The sequence below is a fragment of the Stegostoma tigrinum genome, chromosome 10, assembly GCF_030684315.1.
Source record: "Stegostoma tigrinum isolate sSteTig4 chromosome 10, sSteTig4.hap1, whole genome shotgun sequence".
NCBI classification, from domain to species: Eukaryota; Metazoa; Chordata; class Chondrichthyes; order Orectolobiformes; family Stegostomatidae; genus Stegostoma; species Stegostoma tigrinum.
The window spans coordinates 84,492,650-84,506,590 of record NC_081363.1 but is presented as its reverse complement, the minus strand read 5'-3'; the positions used below and the strand labels follow the sequence as shown (position 1 = coordinate 84,506,590).

General features: G+C 44.7%; 1 protein-coding gene across 2 annotated transcripts in view; it reads left to right on the top strand.

Moving 5' to 3' along the window:
• Positions 1 to 13,941, top strand: part of sptbn5 (spectrin, beta, non-erythrocytic 5) — a 365,898-nt gene that overhangs the window by 128,330 nt on the left and 223,627 nt on the right. For both annotated transcript variants that reach the window (XM_059649324.1, XM_059649323.1), the window contains exons 46-51: positions 270 to 458; positions 3,061 to 3,138; positions 6,115 to 6,287; positions 10,128 to 10,218; positions 11,521 to 11,667; positions 13,670 to 13,807. In XM_059649324.1, the coding sequence (XP_059505307.1) occupies positions 270 to 458; positions 3,061 to 3,138; positions 6,115 to 6,287; positions 10,128 to 10,218; positions 11,521 to 11,667; positions 13,670 to 13,807 (816 nt within the window). The remainder of the gene's footprint in view (positions 1 to 269; positions 459 to 3,060; positions 3,139 to 6,114; positions 6,288 to 10,127; positions 10,219 to 11,520; positions 11,668 to 13,669; positions 13,808 to 13,941) is intronic.

Below are 13,941 nucleotides of genomic sequence, written 5' to 3'. Positions count from 1 at the left end.
AGTATACATGTCTGTGTGTGTATATGTGTGTCTGTCTGTAATTTTTGACTCTGTGTGCATTTTGTGTATGTTTGTGTGTGTGTGTTGGTGTGTCTATGTCTGAGTTTGTGTCAATGCGTGAGTGTTTTTTGTATTTTTGTATGCAGACATACGTGAGTAATTTTTGTGTGCCTGTGTGTGCATTTTATGTATATGTCTGTGTGTCTATGTGTGTAGATGTATTTTTGTGTGTGTGTGTGTTTGTCTGACTGTGTTTGTTTATTTCTTAGACTGAGATCCAGGCCAGAATGGAGCGTTTCGATACAGTCAGGAACGTTGGTGTTGAGCTAGTGGCTGCAGGACACTATGCCTCGGCAGACATCAGGCAGTCCCTCGCGATGGTTGAAAAGACCTGGACCACTCTGAATGAGGCTTGGCAGGAACGCGGTACCAGGCTGGCAGAAGTCAGTGATCTGCAGGTGCGAGCAGGCGAGGAGAGGTCATATACCACGTTCACACAGTTAATTAGTGACGGTGCAACATTTGGCCAGACATTGCTCAGCTACATGCAGAGAATTAGAGAGAAATGGCACCGCATCTATGTAAACCCCAGGCAAGGTTCCCAGTGAGTACTGCCACAGACAGCTGGCAGCCTCTAACCAGTTCATACCCAACTGAACAAGCATTTACTCAAGTGCTCATCCACAGATGCTCACTGTGGGTTGGCAATTAGTAAATCAACAACAATTTGTTCATCTTCATTATCAACCTGAGAAAACATTGACAATGAAAACTAAAATAATGCAGTTTCTGCTCTCAAATCTCAATCTGAGGATTGGGGATTTCAAACTTGCTCTCCTTGTTGGTATTAGATATAGGAACACACAAATTCAGTTCTTTGAACTCTTCCTCCATTTAACATGGCCGATTTGATTGTGACCTCAAATTACACATTTCCAACTGCCTTGATGACCTATCACACTCTCACTTTTCAAGAATCTCCGCCTTGAAAATATTCAAAAACTCTGCCTTCTCAGGAAGAGTGTTCCGATGAGTTGTGACTCTCTGAGAGAAACAAAATTCACTCGATCTCGCTTTTAAATGTACGATCCCTGATTTTTAGGTGACCCTGGCTCTAGATTCCCCCACTGGAGGAAACATCCTTTCCACAACCACCCAGTAAGGTCCCCTCAGGATCTTAGATGTTTCAATTAATTCACCTCTTGCTGTCCTAAACTCGGGCAAATACAGGCCTAGCCTGACCAATCTTTTCTCATAAGACATCCCTCCCAGTTCAGGTATTAGTCTAGTAAATCTTCTCTGAACTGCTTCCATCCTTTTTCAGTTGGGAGGCCAATAGTGTATGCAGTACTCCAGATGCAGTCTCACCAGAGGTGAGACATATGTAAACTACTGTTCAATTCATTTGCCATTTCCTTATTTTCAATTATTAATTATCCAGTCTAACTTTTATAGGACTTTGTTAACTCTTTCTTTAAATATGTGTTTGTATTTTGGCTAGCTTTCTCACATATTCTGATTATTCCCTGTTTATTAATTTGTAGGTTTTCTTTGGTTTTCTTTTATATTCTGTACTGTCTTCTACCCTGTCATTTGTCTATGCACAATTATATACATTTTCTTTAAATTTGATATTATTTTTAACAGTTCTAGTTAACGAAACATAGTGTGTACATCCTATGGATTTTTTCTTACCCTATAGAATGTGCCTGGGCTGGATATTCTGAAATATCCCCTTAAATCTGCCCCTGCATCTCCGTAGACTCCTAATTCGACCTAATTTGCTAATCGCTTTAACCAGCTCTACTTTCATGCCCTCAATTATCCTATTTAAGACTAGAAAACAGTTTATATTATGATCACTGCTACCTATAGTGCCTTCACTATGAGATCTTTAATTAATCCTGTGTAATTGCAAATCTAGCAGAGCCTGCTCTTTGGTCACCCTTCTGTCAATATGTATGTGGCTGAGCTAATAATGCAGTCTTACTTCTTAACTTGGCACCTAGCTCCTCATATGGACTGTGCAAAATCTCCTACTTTTTCATATCCTAACTCATACTTGAATACATGTGACAATAAAATCTAAACCTAAGTTCAATTGAAATCTAAATAACTTTGCCATTGGTACCTACATGAACTATGATGTTAGATCCACTCCAAGTTCCTCCCCAGCCCTGAGCAGGTACCCCAAACCTTGGTACCAGGTAACACAACAGCCTGGACTCTTGGCTCCAGAGAATAGCATCAACCCCCCCCTCACTCTCCTGTCCCTGATTGCCTCTACATTCCATCTTACACCTCGGTGTTGAATGGTTGCTCCACTCTGGTGTAACGGTGATTTGGTTCTTTCACCCTGCAGCTCCCACTCTCATCCAAACACACTGAAATAACTTCAAACCTCCTGATTGTTTGCAAAGGCTCCCATGCTCTGGATCCCCTTTGCTGCTTTACTCGCAGTCACACCACCCTGTCCCAGAGCACAGGCCACAGGAGGGGAAACAGTTTGAAGATTTGTCATCGATGCATATAGTGAAGATACAATCCCCTCTCTGTTTCCATTTGATCCGATTCTCTGGGTTTAGGGGTCTGGCCACTGGGAGAGGAAACTACAGCCAGGGCCTTGATGGTGTAATGCAATTCCTGTCACTCTGCAATGTGACTGATTGTCTCAAAATGTGAGCTGCCGCTACTTCACTCGGTATGTGATTCAGCAGAGCTGCTCTCTGTCTGGATATGACTGTGTCCATTTCTGGACATGGTTTATTCCTGATCTCCACTGTTGTATGTCTTGAGGTGCAGGGAGTAGCAGTGCCAAAACCCCTCTGCCTGACAGACAGACAGCAGTGTAACCATCTCTGTTCAGGTCAAATCATTGGGGCTTCACAGAAATGTGTCTGAGCTGATTGGGGTGGGGGGGTGCGATGCTGAGGTTGTGTAGCTCTGAGTGTCTTTGGGGCAGCCTTGAGAATGATCTTAAATAGTGCATTTGAGTCGCCTTGAAACAGACATGCTCCCGTGTCCCAGCTCATGATACGGTGAAACTGTTGTGTGTTGCAGATATTCTATGGTTACGTGGAACAGAGTGAGAGCTGGCTCAGCAATAAAGAGGTGTTCCTGGCTAATGAAGATAAAGGGGTAGGTTTTTCATCGATAAACGGCAACATCACCAAGTTGTACGAAGATGGGCACTGGAGATCCTGCGCGTGGGCTTTGTCCATCCAAACCACTCCCTGTTTTTCATAAGTTTATGCTGATGAGGAGTAAAACTGCTGGATCCTGGGAATGTGTGGTTTGCAATTCAGACACCCAGTGGGACATCTACTTTGTGAGCATGTGTATGTGTGTATGTGTATGTGTCGGGGGGGTGGTGTATGGTGGGTCAGTCTCTCAGAACAAGGATTGCACTCATTCATAGCAAGAGCCCATATATGCAGTCTATTAACATAGGGAAGCTGTTGTACTGAATTTACTGCACTCTTCTGCACAGCCAGGAAATTCTCTTGCATTTACCATCCTTTCTTTATTCATTCACGGTGACACTGACTATGCCAGCATTAATTGCCCAGTCAGCCACATTGCTATTGTTCTGGAGCCCTATGTAGGCCAGAGCAGGTAAGGATTGCAGTTTCCTTCCCTAAAGGGCATTACAGAATCGTTCAATAAATTCAATAAATACCTGGAACAAACAGTCTAATGATGACCATCGGGCGGGGGGGAACCCGTCTGATTAAGACGATAAGACATAGGAGTGGAAGTAAGGCCATTCGGAAACGGAGATGAGGAGACATTTCTTCAGCTAGAGAGTGGTGGGACTCTGGAATTCATTGCCATGGAGCGCAGTGGAGGGTGGGACATTAAATGTCTTCAAGGCGGAGATTGATAAATTCTTGATCTCACAAGGAATCAAGGGCTACGGGGCGAGTGCAGGGAAGTAGAGTTGAAATGCCCATCAGCCATGATTAAATGGCGGAGTGGAGTCTATGGGCCGAATGGTCTTACTTCCACTTTATGGTCTTATGGTCTTAATCAGATGTGTTTCTCCCCCTGATGGCCATCATTAGACTGTATGTTCCAAATATTTATTTAATTCAAATTTCAGCATCTGCTGTGGCAGGATTTGAACACAGATGTTACCTGGGTCTCTGGATTAACAGTCCCTTGAAAATAACACCAGGCCATCACCTCCCCAGGTTTACTACCTGCCGTAGGCTTCTTGGGAGGGTTTAGAGATGGACAATTAACTTGTTTCGCTGTTTTATATCTCACTTTCCAAAGCCATTGGAGGTAAAGGCACTGTGCCGCAAACCACCCCAGTTGCAGGAACAGTGTCCATTATGCCATTTAGTGAGCTGGGTGCCGAAGGGGGCAGGAGGCCCAAGTTTATCAACATAACCAGGTCGATTATGTTAGTCAGCGGGTTCGATGATTCATTGTGGACGGTTTGCCGCTTGGGCCGACGCTTGTTCCCAGTCAAACTGAACCAAACAGATTTTTTTAATAGTGCCACTCAAAACAAGCAGCAGGGGAATTCGTTTGCAAAAAAACCACCAGACCACCCAGGAAAATGGCCACCTCTGCAGCTGAAATCAGAGGAAGGTCACTCGTGTAACAAGAATGGAGTTGCTATTGCTCCAATCAGAGGCAACATCTGTCCAATGCTCAGTACTGAACCGTTCATGAGTGTGCCAAACCGTAGGAGGGGGAAAGGAGCAGTTTGTGATTAGACGAGCAATGAGCAAGGGGTACACTAGAACGGAGCTGTCTGACTGGAAGAGAGGGGCAGGAGGAGGAGGATGAGGAGGAGGGGAAGAAGCTTAAACCCCAGAAGGAGTGGAAGGGAAGAGAATCTGCCAACAGAAGGTTGAGTTCTGGAGAAGGGGGGATGTGGCAGGAGGCCACACGTGGGTGGAGGGAGTAAGGGCATTTCAAAACAAAGGGAAAGGCTGTAAGGGGGGAAAGGAGAGGCTACAACAGATGGGGGACAGAGCAAAATGCATGGGTGGGAGTGGTAAGTTACAATACGGGGAGTGGGACACTGCAATAAGGCAGTGAAGGGGGTGCAAGTTTAACGAAGAAATAGTCAGCTATACAAAATCCAGGAAAACCTGAGCTCACTGAAGCCGTAAATGTATTGGGAATGAACGTGGAATCTTTAGCTTGAGGACCCATAAATTCAGGAACTACTGTGCGGGGCTCACATGTAGTGAGTGCTATTGGAATGAACACTGTCAGTTGTTAAATTGAAATCAGAAATTGAGGTTAGAGATGCAATAAAAATGTTAAATGCCTGGTAGATCTTTCAGCTTTGTCTAAGTGGTATTATCAGTAGACAATTAATCCAGAGACCAAATGAATTACAAATGAATTTTTTTAAAAAATCTAGGATTAAGAGTCTAATAATAACCATGAAACTGTCACTGATTGTCAGGGAAATCCCAGCTGGTTCACTCATGTCCTTAAGGGAAGGAAATCTGCCATCCTTACCTGGTCTGGCCTACATGTGACTCCAGACCCACAGCAACGTGGTTGATTCTTAATTCCAATCTAGGCAATTAAGGATGGGCAATAAACGCTGGACCAGCCAGCAAGCACCAACAACCCATGAATGAGAAAAGGAATAATAGAGATGCACCAGTCTGTTTAGGGTGATGTTTTTTGTATGTTCTCGTAATTTTGAACAAAATTATGCCCATTGACTTGTGCCAAATCATACGCTGAGGTGTCTAAGAAATTTATGCTTTCCTTTTAATTTGTGACTTTAAGTTGAAAGAATATTGATGAATTCTTCTAATCCAGCTTCTGAATCAAAGTACCCAGGCTTTCAATGAAAGTGGCCACATCACCTCATAAATGAGTTAGCAAGAATGAAAAGAAAAAGTACCCCTGAAAATCAAAAAGTATCCCCCCCCAAAAATCAAAAGCTCTCAGTAAAATTTAAAGAGCTCTCTAAACAAAAATAATTTGCGGCTGGTTCCAGCCTGCGGGGGAAATTAAAATAAGCAATTGACATTGAGCCAGAAGGCGTCCTCAACCGAGTCCCAGATTTTGTTTCAATGTTCTGAAAATCTGTAAAACCGATTTTTGAGAGTTGGCTTTACTACCCTGTTCTAGGATTCACTGACGAGTGTGGAGAATCTACAGCACAAGCACGAGCAGTTTGAGAAAACAGTGGAAGCTCAGATGGAAAAGGTGAACCTGATGGAGAGGTTTGCATTACAGCTGAAGCAGAACAATCATTCTGACTGTGCGCACATCATCCTCAAGTGCCAAGCTGTTCTGCAAAGGTATCATATAGCGCTCGCACTGTAGATAACTATTCCGTTAAGAATGCTCATGAGCTTATTACTGCATTGCTGTGCTATTTCTCGGACTCAAAACATTGACTCTGACTCTGTCTTTCTGTTTCTCCACCGATGCTGCCAGATCTGCTGAGTTTCTTTAGCATTTTGTGTGTATACATCTGTCATCCTGTTTGTTACAGACCCTCTCAAGTCAAAAGGCCAATCCCACATCATCACTGAGTTGAGTTACCATGACTGGTCTCCTTGACTGTGCTACCGCCCCCAGGCTGTGCGAAAGTTCAGGATCATGGAAACATTAAACAGTGGTCATTACAAGATCAAGGCTTATGAAATAATGTATTATTACAGGATCACATTGAACAGTGCAGTGTTATTACAGAGCTATCAAATACTTGTGTCTTATTGCAGGATCCACGGGATATTAAACTGTTGGTTAGAGGATCAGACAGACGATCTGGAGTTGTTTCAGGATCCCGGGGGATATTAAATAGCAGAGAATTGTTACAGGACTATATAAATATTTGGGGTGTTTGTTATGAGATTAATAAATACTAAATATTTGGGGATATTAAATATTTGGGTAATGTTACAGGATCCTGGGATAGTACACGTTGGGAAATTAGTACAGAATCATGGGGATATCAGATATTGTGGTACTTGACAGGATCATAGGAATATTAAACTGTAGGGTGTTTTTACAGGATTAGGGCAGTATTAAACAATACAGTTTTATTACAGGCCTGTGGAGCTTTCAATTATTTGGGTCTTATTGCAGTATCATGGTAATATTAAACAGTGGGAAGTTATTACAGGATCAGGAAGGTATGAAATAGTTGGGAATTACTGCAGAATCATACTGGTCTTAAATATTGAGCATCTGTTTATTACAGGATTATGGCGATATTAAATTTGGCTTTAATTGAAAGACCATATGGATTTTAAACTTTGGGGTATTATCAAAGTATCATAGATTTGAAATAGGTCAACATAACAGAATCCTGGAGATATTAAATATTGGGTTATTATTACAGGATCCTAGGGATAGTAAACTGCGGGGTAATTTTACTGGATGGGAGAATATGAAATAGTGGGTGTTATTACAGAATCCGTGTGTTATTAAACAGAATTCCAGGATCATAGCAATTTAAATAGTGGAGTAGTATTACAGGATCATGGTGATTTGAAATGATGGGGTGTTATTTTAGGATCATAGTGATATGAAACAGTGGGTGTTATTAGAGGATCATGGGCATTTGAAATTGAGATATTATTACAGGATCATAGTGATATGAAATAGTGGGGTATTATGTTATACAAATCCATGTCACCTAACAGAAGGATAGGAATAGAAATTTACCAGTCAGTCCCTTGACAACAACAAAAGTTGCTGGAAAAGCTCAGCAGGTCTGGTAGCATCTGAGAAGAAAAAACAGAGTAAATGTTTTGGGTCCGGTGACCCTTCCTCAGAACACAGATGCTGCCAGACCTGCTGAACTGTTGGTTGGAACTAAGGTAAAGATCTGACATGGCATCAATTAAATGGTGAAACAAGGTCAAGGGTCTGACTAAAAACCAAAAGAGCTGTGGATGCTGTAAATCAGGAACAAAAACAAAAATTGCTGGAAAAGCTCAGCAGGTCTGGCAGCATCTGTGTTCTGAGGAAGGGTCACCGGACCCAAAACATTTACTCTGTTTTTTCTTCTCAGGTGCTACCAGACCTGCTGAGCTTTTCCAGCAATTTCTGTTTTTGTTCCTGATTTACAGCATCGGTAGCTCTTTTGGTTTTTAGTCAGTACCTTGAGCCTGTTTCACCATTTAATTGATGCCATGTCAGATCTTTACCTTAGATCCAAAGTAGTTGGATGGAACTATGTCTCTGAGCACCCCATCTCTCAGATACTGTACCAGTCAATCTCATGATGAAATCCTGCTGACCCTGAACCTGATCAGCTTTCTGGATGTCAGGGTGCAGACTTCCCATTCTCTTTGTGAGAGCAAGTGCTTTCTGACATCATCCCTGAGCAGCTTGGCTCCAATTTTAAAATCGAGTCCCCTCCTTTGGTTCTCCGACCAAAGAAAATAGATTTGAACTACGCTGAAACATTGCTTAATCGTCCCAAACACTGTAAATCTTGTACTTTCAATGGGACACAAACCCACTCAATGCAATCTGTCTTGGTGATTTAATCTTGTAACAAACACAGAGAGAGTATGTATCTTCTTCAGAACTCAGGTCTGACCCAGTCACTCCAGATGTCATATGTATTATACAACCACACTCAGGATTCCTGAGATAATGCCAATATTTTATTTGTCTTTCCAATTGCTTTTTCCGCTACCTTTTGTGGTTTCTGTACATGGGCCTCTTGAACTCTCTGTTCCTTCATTATTCCCAGAATTCCACATTTAGAAAATATTCTCACCTCTCTTTCCAAGTGTCAACATAGAGGGTCTCCCCACTGCCACACAGTAAATTCCATTTGCCGCAGTTCTGCCCACTCACTTGACCTGTCAATGCTCCGTTTCCTACTCCCCATCTGTAATGTTTGCCTTACCACCTAACACAGCTCTCCACTACTTCTTCCAATCCATTTATAAATATAGTGGAAGGTTGAGATGCTAGTGCAGGGGATAATTCACAATCTGTCACACAATGGCACACAAATACTTTATCCCTGCTCTCTAGCTCCCACCTCTTGGATCACCCCTTACCCATGTCGATAGGTTGTGAAGAGTTGGTCAGTAGTGCAGAAGTTAAACATTGCGAAAAGGAGGTGTAAAATTGAGGCTTTTCATCTTGTACTCATCAGGATAAGAAACAGATTTGAACAAAGGCGCATTGATTGTTGCAGCATGTGTTGAGGGTGCTGACTGGCTGGACAGTTATTGGCCTGGAGCTGTCAGCGTTATCAGTTTGAGTTGCAGTGCGATGCCTTCACATCTGCTTAACTCCCTGTTTTATATCATCAAACAGAATTTGTACATACAGTGCACCCTTGGAGGTAAAAAGAATCATGAAAATGTCCAGTCTGTGTTGCATTCCTGTGGCAGTGCCCTCACCTGCCTGGGTTGACAAACTAAGATTGACATTTTAACTGTCCCTGTAGTATCTCCATGTTATCGAGGGCCCAAGATCACCATTGCCGCCTTGTGCTCTATAAATCGGTGTCCCCTTCTTCCTGTCTGTTCCTTATGTCCTAATTCTGATGTGTGCAGGATACAAAGCTTTGCCTCTCAGTTTCCATTGATCAGAAGGTTGTGTACAATTCCCTATGATGTTGTTTTTATTTTTGCATTGTGCCTGATAGGAAAGAACCCTGCAGAAAGAGGTTTTCCCTCAGGAGATTAGATTAGATTAGATTCCCTACTGTGTGGAAACAGGCCCTTCGGCCCAACAAGTCCACACCGCCCCTTGAAGCATCCCACCCAGACCCATCCCCCTATAACCCCCACATCCCTGAACACCACAGGCAATTTAGCATGGCCAATCCACCTAACCCGCACATCTTTGGACTGTGGGAGGAAACCGGAACACCCGGAGGAAACCCACGCAGACACGGGGAGAATGTGCAAACTCCACGCATACAGTGGCCTGAGGCGGGAATCAAACCCGAGTCCCTGGCGCTGTGAGGCTGCAGTGCTAACCACTGAGCCACTGTGCAAGTGAGTTCCTGTTGGATGTATGTGCAAGCAGTGAACACAGCAGCCTCCTTGTTCCATTTACACAACCTTTTGATCAACAGTTATGTGTCTGGCTGCTGTCATTTAACCGTGTATTCTCACCCTACAGTTATCTATCTTTTTATTCGTATCATCTCTTAGAAAACAGAAGTTGCTGGAAAACAGCGAACAGCGCAGAAAGGTCCTGGATCAGTCCAAACAGCTGCAGATGTTCCTGAGAAGTTCGTATGAGGTAAGAGGCCCCATCACTGTGCAAATACAGTACAAGACCCTGTAAATAAACTGAATCATACTGGACCCTGATAATAAACTGGATCATATCAGACTCTGTCAATAAACTGTACTGTCCCAGATCCACTTAATAAACCAGATTCTATCAAACCCTGTTAATAAACCAAATTGTTTTACTTACAAACTTTATATTACATTATTTATTCAATAAGAGATTGTTGAAATGATTGTTTCCTTAAAATGAACAATAATCGATTGCCCATCTACCTGTTTTGGTTCTTAAAACTCTTTGCTGGAAAGGAAAGTTGTTTGGACGCACAGCCTCCTCTTTAACCTATGATGTGGATGCTTGATGCTGGTCAGTACTTGCCTGCTAGTTCCTAAAACTACTTTTGATCCAAAGAGAGGGCAGAACATGTTGAGAGAGACAATCACATTTTAACCAGAGGGCAGAATAACCTTGAGCTCTGACAGTGGGCTCCTGAACGACAATTCATTTGTAAATTAACACCGTGTTTACATTACAACATTTGAGTGCTGCTGCTGCTTCAGCGGTGGAGGGGGGGTGCAAGAGGGAGTGCTAGAGAGTAACCTCATTTTACAGAAACATCCAACAGCAATTCACGTGCAGTTACTATTTTCTCTTTCATGGGATATGAGAGTCGCAGGCACGGCCAGCATTTGCTGCCCATCCCTAATTGCCCTCGAACTGAGCGACTGTCTGGGCTGTTTCAGAGAGGGGAACAGTTCAGAGTCAGTCGCATTGCCATGGGCCTGGAGTCACATGTAGGCCAGACCCAGTAAGGGCGGCAGATTTCCTTCCTGAGTGAACCAGGTGGGGTTTTAATGAGAATCAACAATGATTTTGTGGTTGCTGTCACTGATGGTTAAATGTCGGTTATGAGGTTTATTCGTTGAATTAAAATGCAAGAAGAACATGCGGTGGGATGTGAACCTGTCTCCCCGGAACGTTACTGGACCGGCGAAATTACCACCATCTCACCTGTAGTGTGGTGTAGGTGGTGGCCTTGACAAGAAGTATCCGATCCTGACTAGGATAAATCCCTTGCTCTTCTTCAAAATGGTACCGCTGGGCTATTACCCGTCCAGCTAATGGATTTCGCATTTCTGCAGAGAGATAGTCAATATTTTTGTCGATCTACGCAGTTTGGAGTGTCAGTGGACGGGGGTTGGGGGGGGAGTGTCGCGGATGGGACTGGAAGGCTGGGGATGTTTGTGTGTCCTACTGGCAGTCTGATGGTTGTGTTTTTATTTTCTCCCCACCACCCCACAATCCCGACAGGCTATTTCATGGCTGAATGAGAAGATCGGCGTTGCCCTGGATGAGAGCTGGACAGATCCCAGCAACCTGCAGGGAAAGCTGCAAAAACATCAGACCTTCGAGGCTGAGGTCATGGCCAACCAGAACCGGATCCATAGCATCGGCACGGTGAGTGCCTCTGCACGGAATTTGACTGGCGTCGCAGCCAGGACCCCTCGTGCCCCCTGGCTGCAACAAGATACATTGGTGCGGCAGGGAAACCGGCAGCTTGGCACCAGCGTCTTGACTCGCGGGAGGGACAGCTGCCACCTGCAAGTGCAGTTTTGCTTGCACTGAAGGGGCTGTGCCAGTGCAGGGCCAGTGTAAAAGGGCACCTTTCATTTATATAAACACCTGCCCCCACTCCCGGCCAAATACCTTTTTTCACATGCCGCAGTTTCAAATGCTCCTGTCCCTTCCTGGTTCATCTGATTTTTGTGCGTCATGTTTTTTTTCCCCCTGCTTGGGGTATTCAGCGGCAGCCTTGGGGTACTGAGGGTGGGGGCGTTGAAGTCCCACCAACAAAGTGGGAAGCGTCAGGACCACGGAGTGCCAGCACCTGTGACAATTGGGGTGGGTGCAGTGGGGAGGGTGGGGGTCCGGGGGGGGGGGGGGGGCGCGGGTGGCAGCCTGATTTGAAAAGGGCAGGCAGTCCTGGCAGCACCACCAACACCCACCATTAGGGGAACAGGTAGCCAAAAGGCAGAGGTGCCCTTCCTGGAGGTGGCAGTGGGTGGGTATGGTCAGGGACAGCTGGAAACAGAGTGGACTCAAGGGAGCATCTGTCATGCTGGGCCTGCTGGGAGGCTGCCCGGCTTTAGTACCCGGTATATGAACGGACTCAGTCTAGTCTACAGTTTGTCTAACTGCACAAGTTACAACACTCAGACCTGTAACCAGCAGCTGTAAGACTGAACCGCCTCATTCCCCCCGAAGGGCAATTCTCCCTGATTCCCAGATTGGCCACGTCAACTCCAGAAATGAACAGGAATAGACTGTTCGACTCCCTGAGCCTTTAACTGCAGGCCAGTTCAATTACGACTGCTGTACGCCAGATCCCATTCTCCCCCTTCTTTGTTTTATATCCAATGACAAACACGAATCTATTAGTTCGCAAATATTCACAACCCTTTCGGGAATGGATTTCAGTCACCCACTCTGAAATTTGTTCTGATTTCCCTTGCACAGCACGAGCCCACTGCATCCAGTTATCCACCTCTTCTAATCCCATTTTCCAGCATTTGGCCGGTATTTGACCAGCCAACTTGCGGGATGTGGTGTTTCAATAGCTGGTCGAAATAGTTCTGAAAGGTTTTGAGGGTTCCCGACCTCCTAGATAATGAGTTCCAGATATCCACAATTATTCTGGTGAAAACTATTTTCCTCAAATCCTCTCTAAACTTGCTGCTCTGTGCCTTAAAACCAGGTTCCTCCCCGGTTACTGACCTCTTTGCCAAGGGGAAAAGATTATGCCTATTGAGCAGATCTATGCCCCTCATGACCTCGTACACTTCAGCCAGCCTTCCCTCAGCAGGTCGGGCAGCATCTGCGGAGTGAAATCAGAGTCAACTTGCGGGCACTGAACTCGAGACATTAACTCTGCTTTCTCTCCAGAGATGCTGCCACGCCTGTTGCACTTTTCCGAGAAGTATCTGTTTTTGTAATGATTATATCTGGATGAATATCTTCCACAGTGCAATCACATCCCTCCTATAGTGTGCCGTCCAGAGCTGTGCACACCTCCAGCTCTGGCCTAACCAACATTTTGAAAAGATCCATTGTAAAATTAATAGGGGCCTTGTGATGGAGCGGTAGCACCCCTTCCTCTGGGCTGGCCCACCTGGGTTCAAGTCCCAACTGCTTCAGAGGTGTGTATCAACACCCCTGATTGGAAAATATCCAGTTCTTAAATTTCAGATTTTACGTCCAAAACTCAGCTTTGGAGAGAGTTGCTCCCGTTAACTATCTTAAACACCTCAATGATTTCATCAAAAGCTGCACAAATCAGAGGGGTGCCAGTCTGGTCCCCATTGCCACGTGGTCCCTGCCCGTTTCCTGTGATGGTATTAAAGTTTGGTTGTGTGTGGCGCGCTCTTGGAAATATTGATTGTGACTTGTAACCCCACTGTAGGAAGGTGAGCGTATGATTGAGGCCGGGCATTATGCTGTAACGGAGATCGAACCGCGGATGAAGCAGATTCAGGAACTGTGGAGCGAACTGCTGGAGAACTGCCAGAACAAGAGGTCCAAGCTGATCGATGCGCACAAGGTATTTGAACAGCGTCGCACTCGCGCTGCATTGCTCTCAGTGTAGGCGTTAGTTATGTGACGATTGTATCAGCTCCCCGCTGACCTCACAGCGATGACTGTCTGCATTCAGGACGCCAGCTCCAACACTGATAC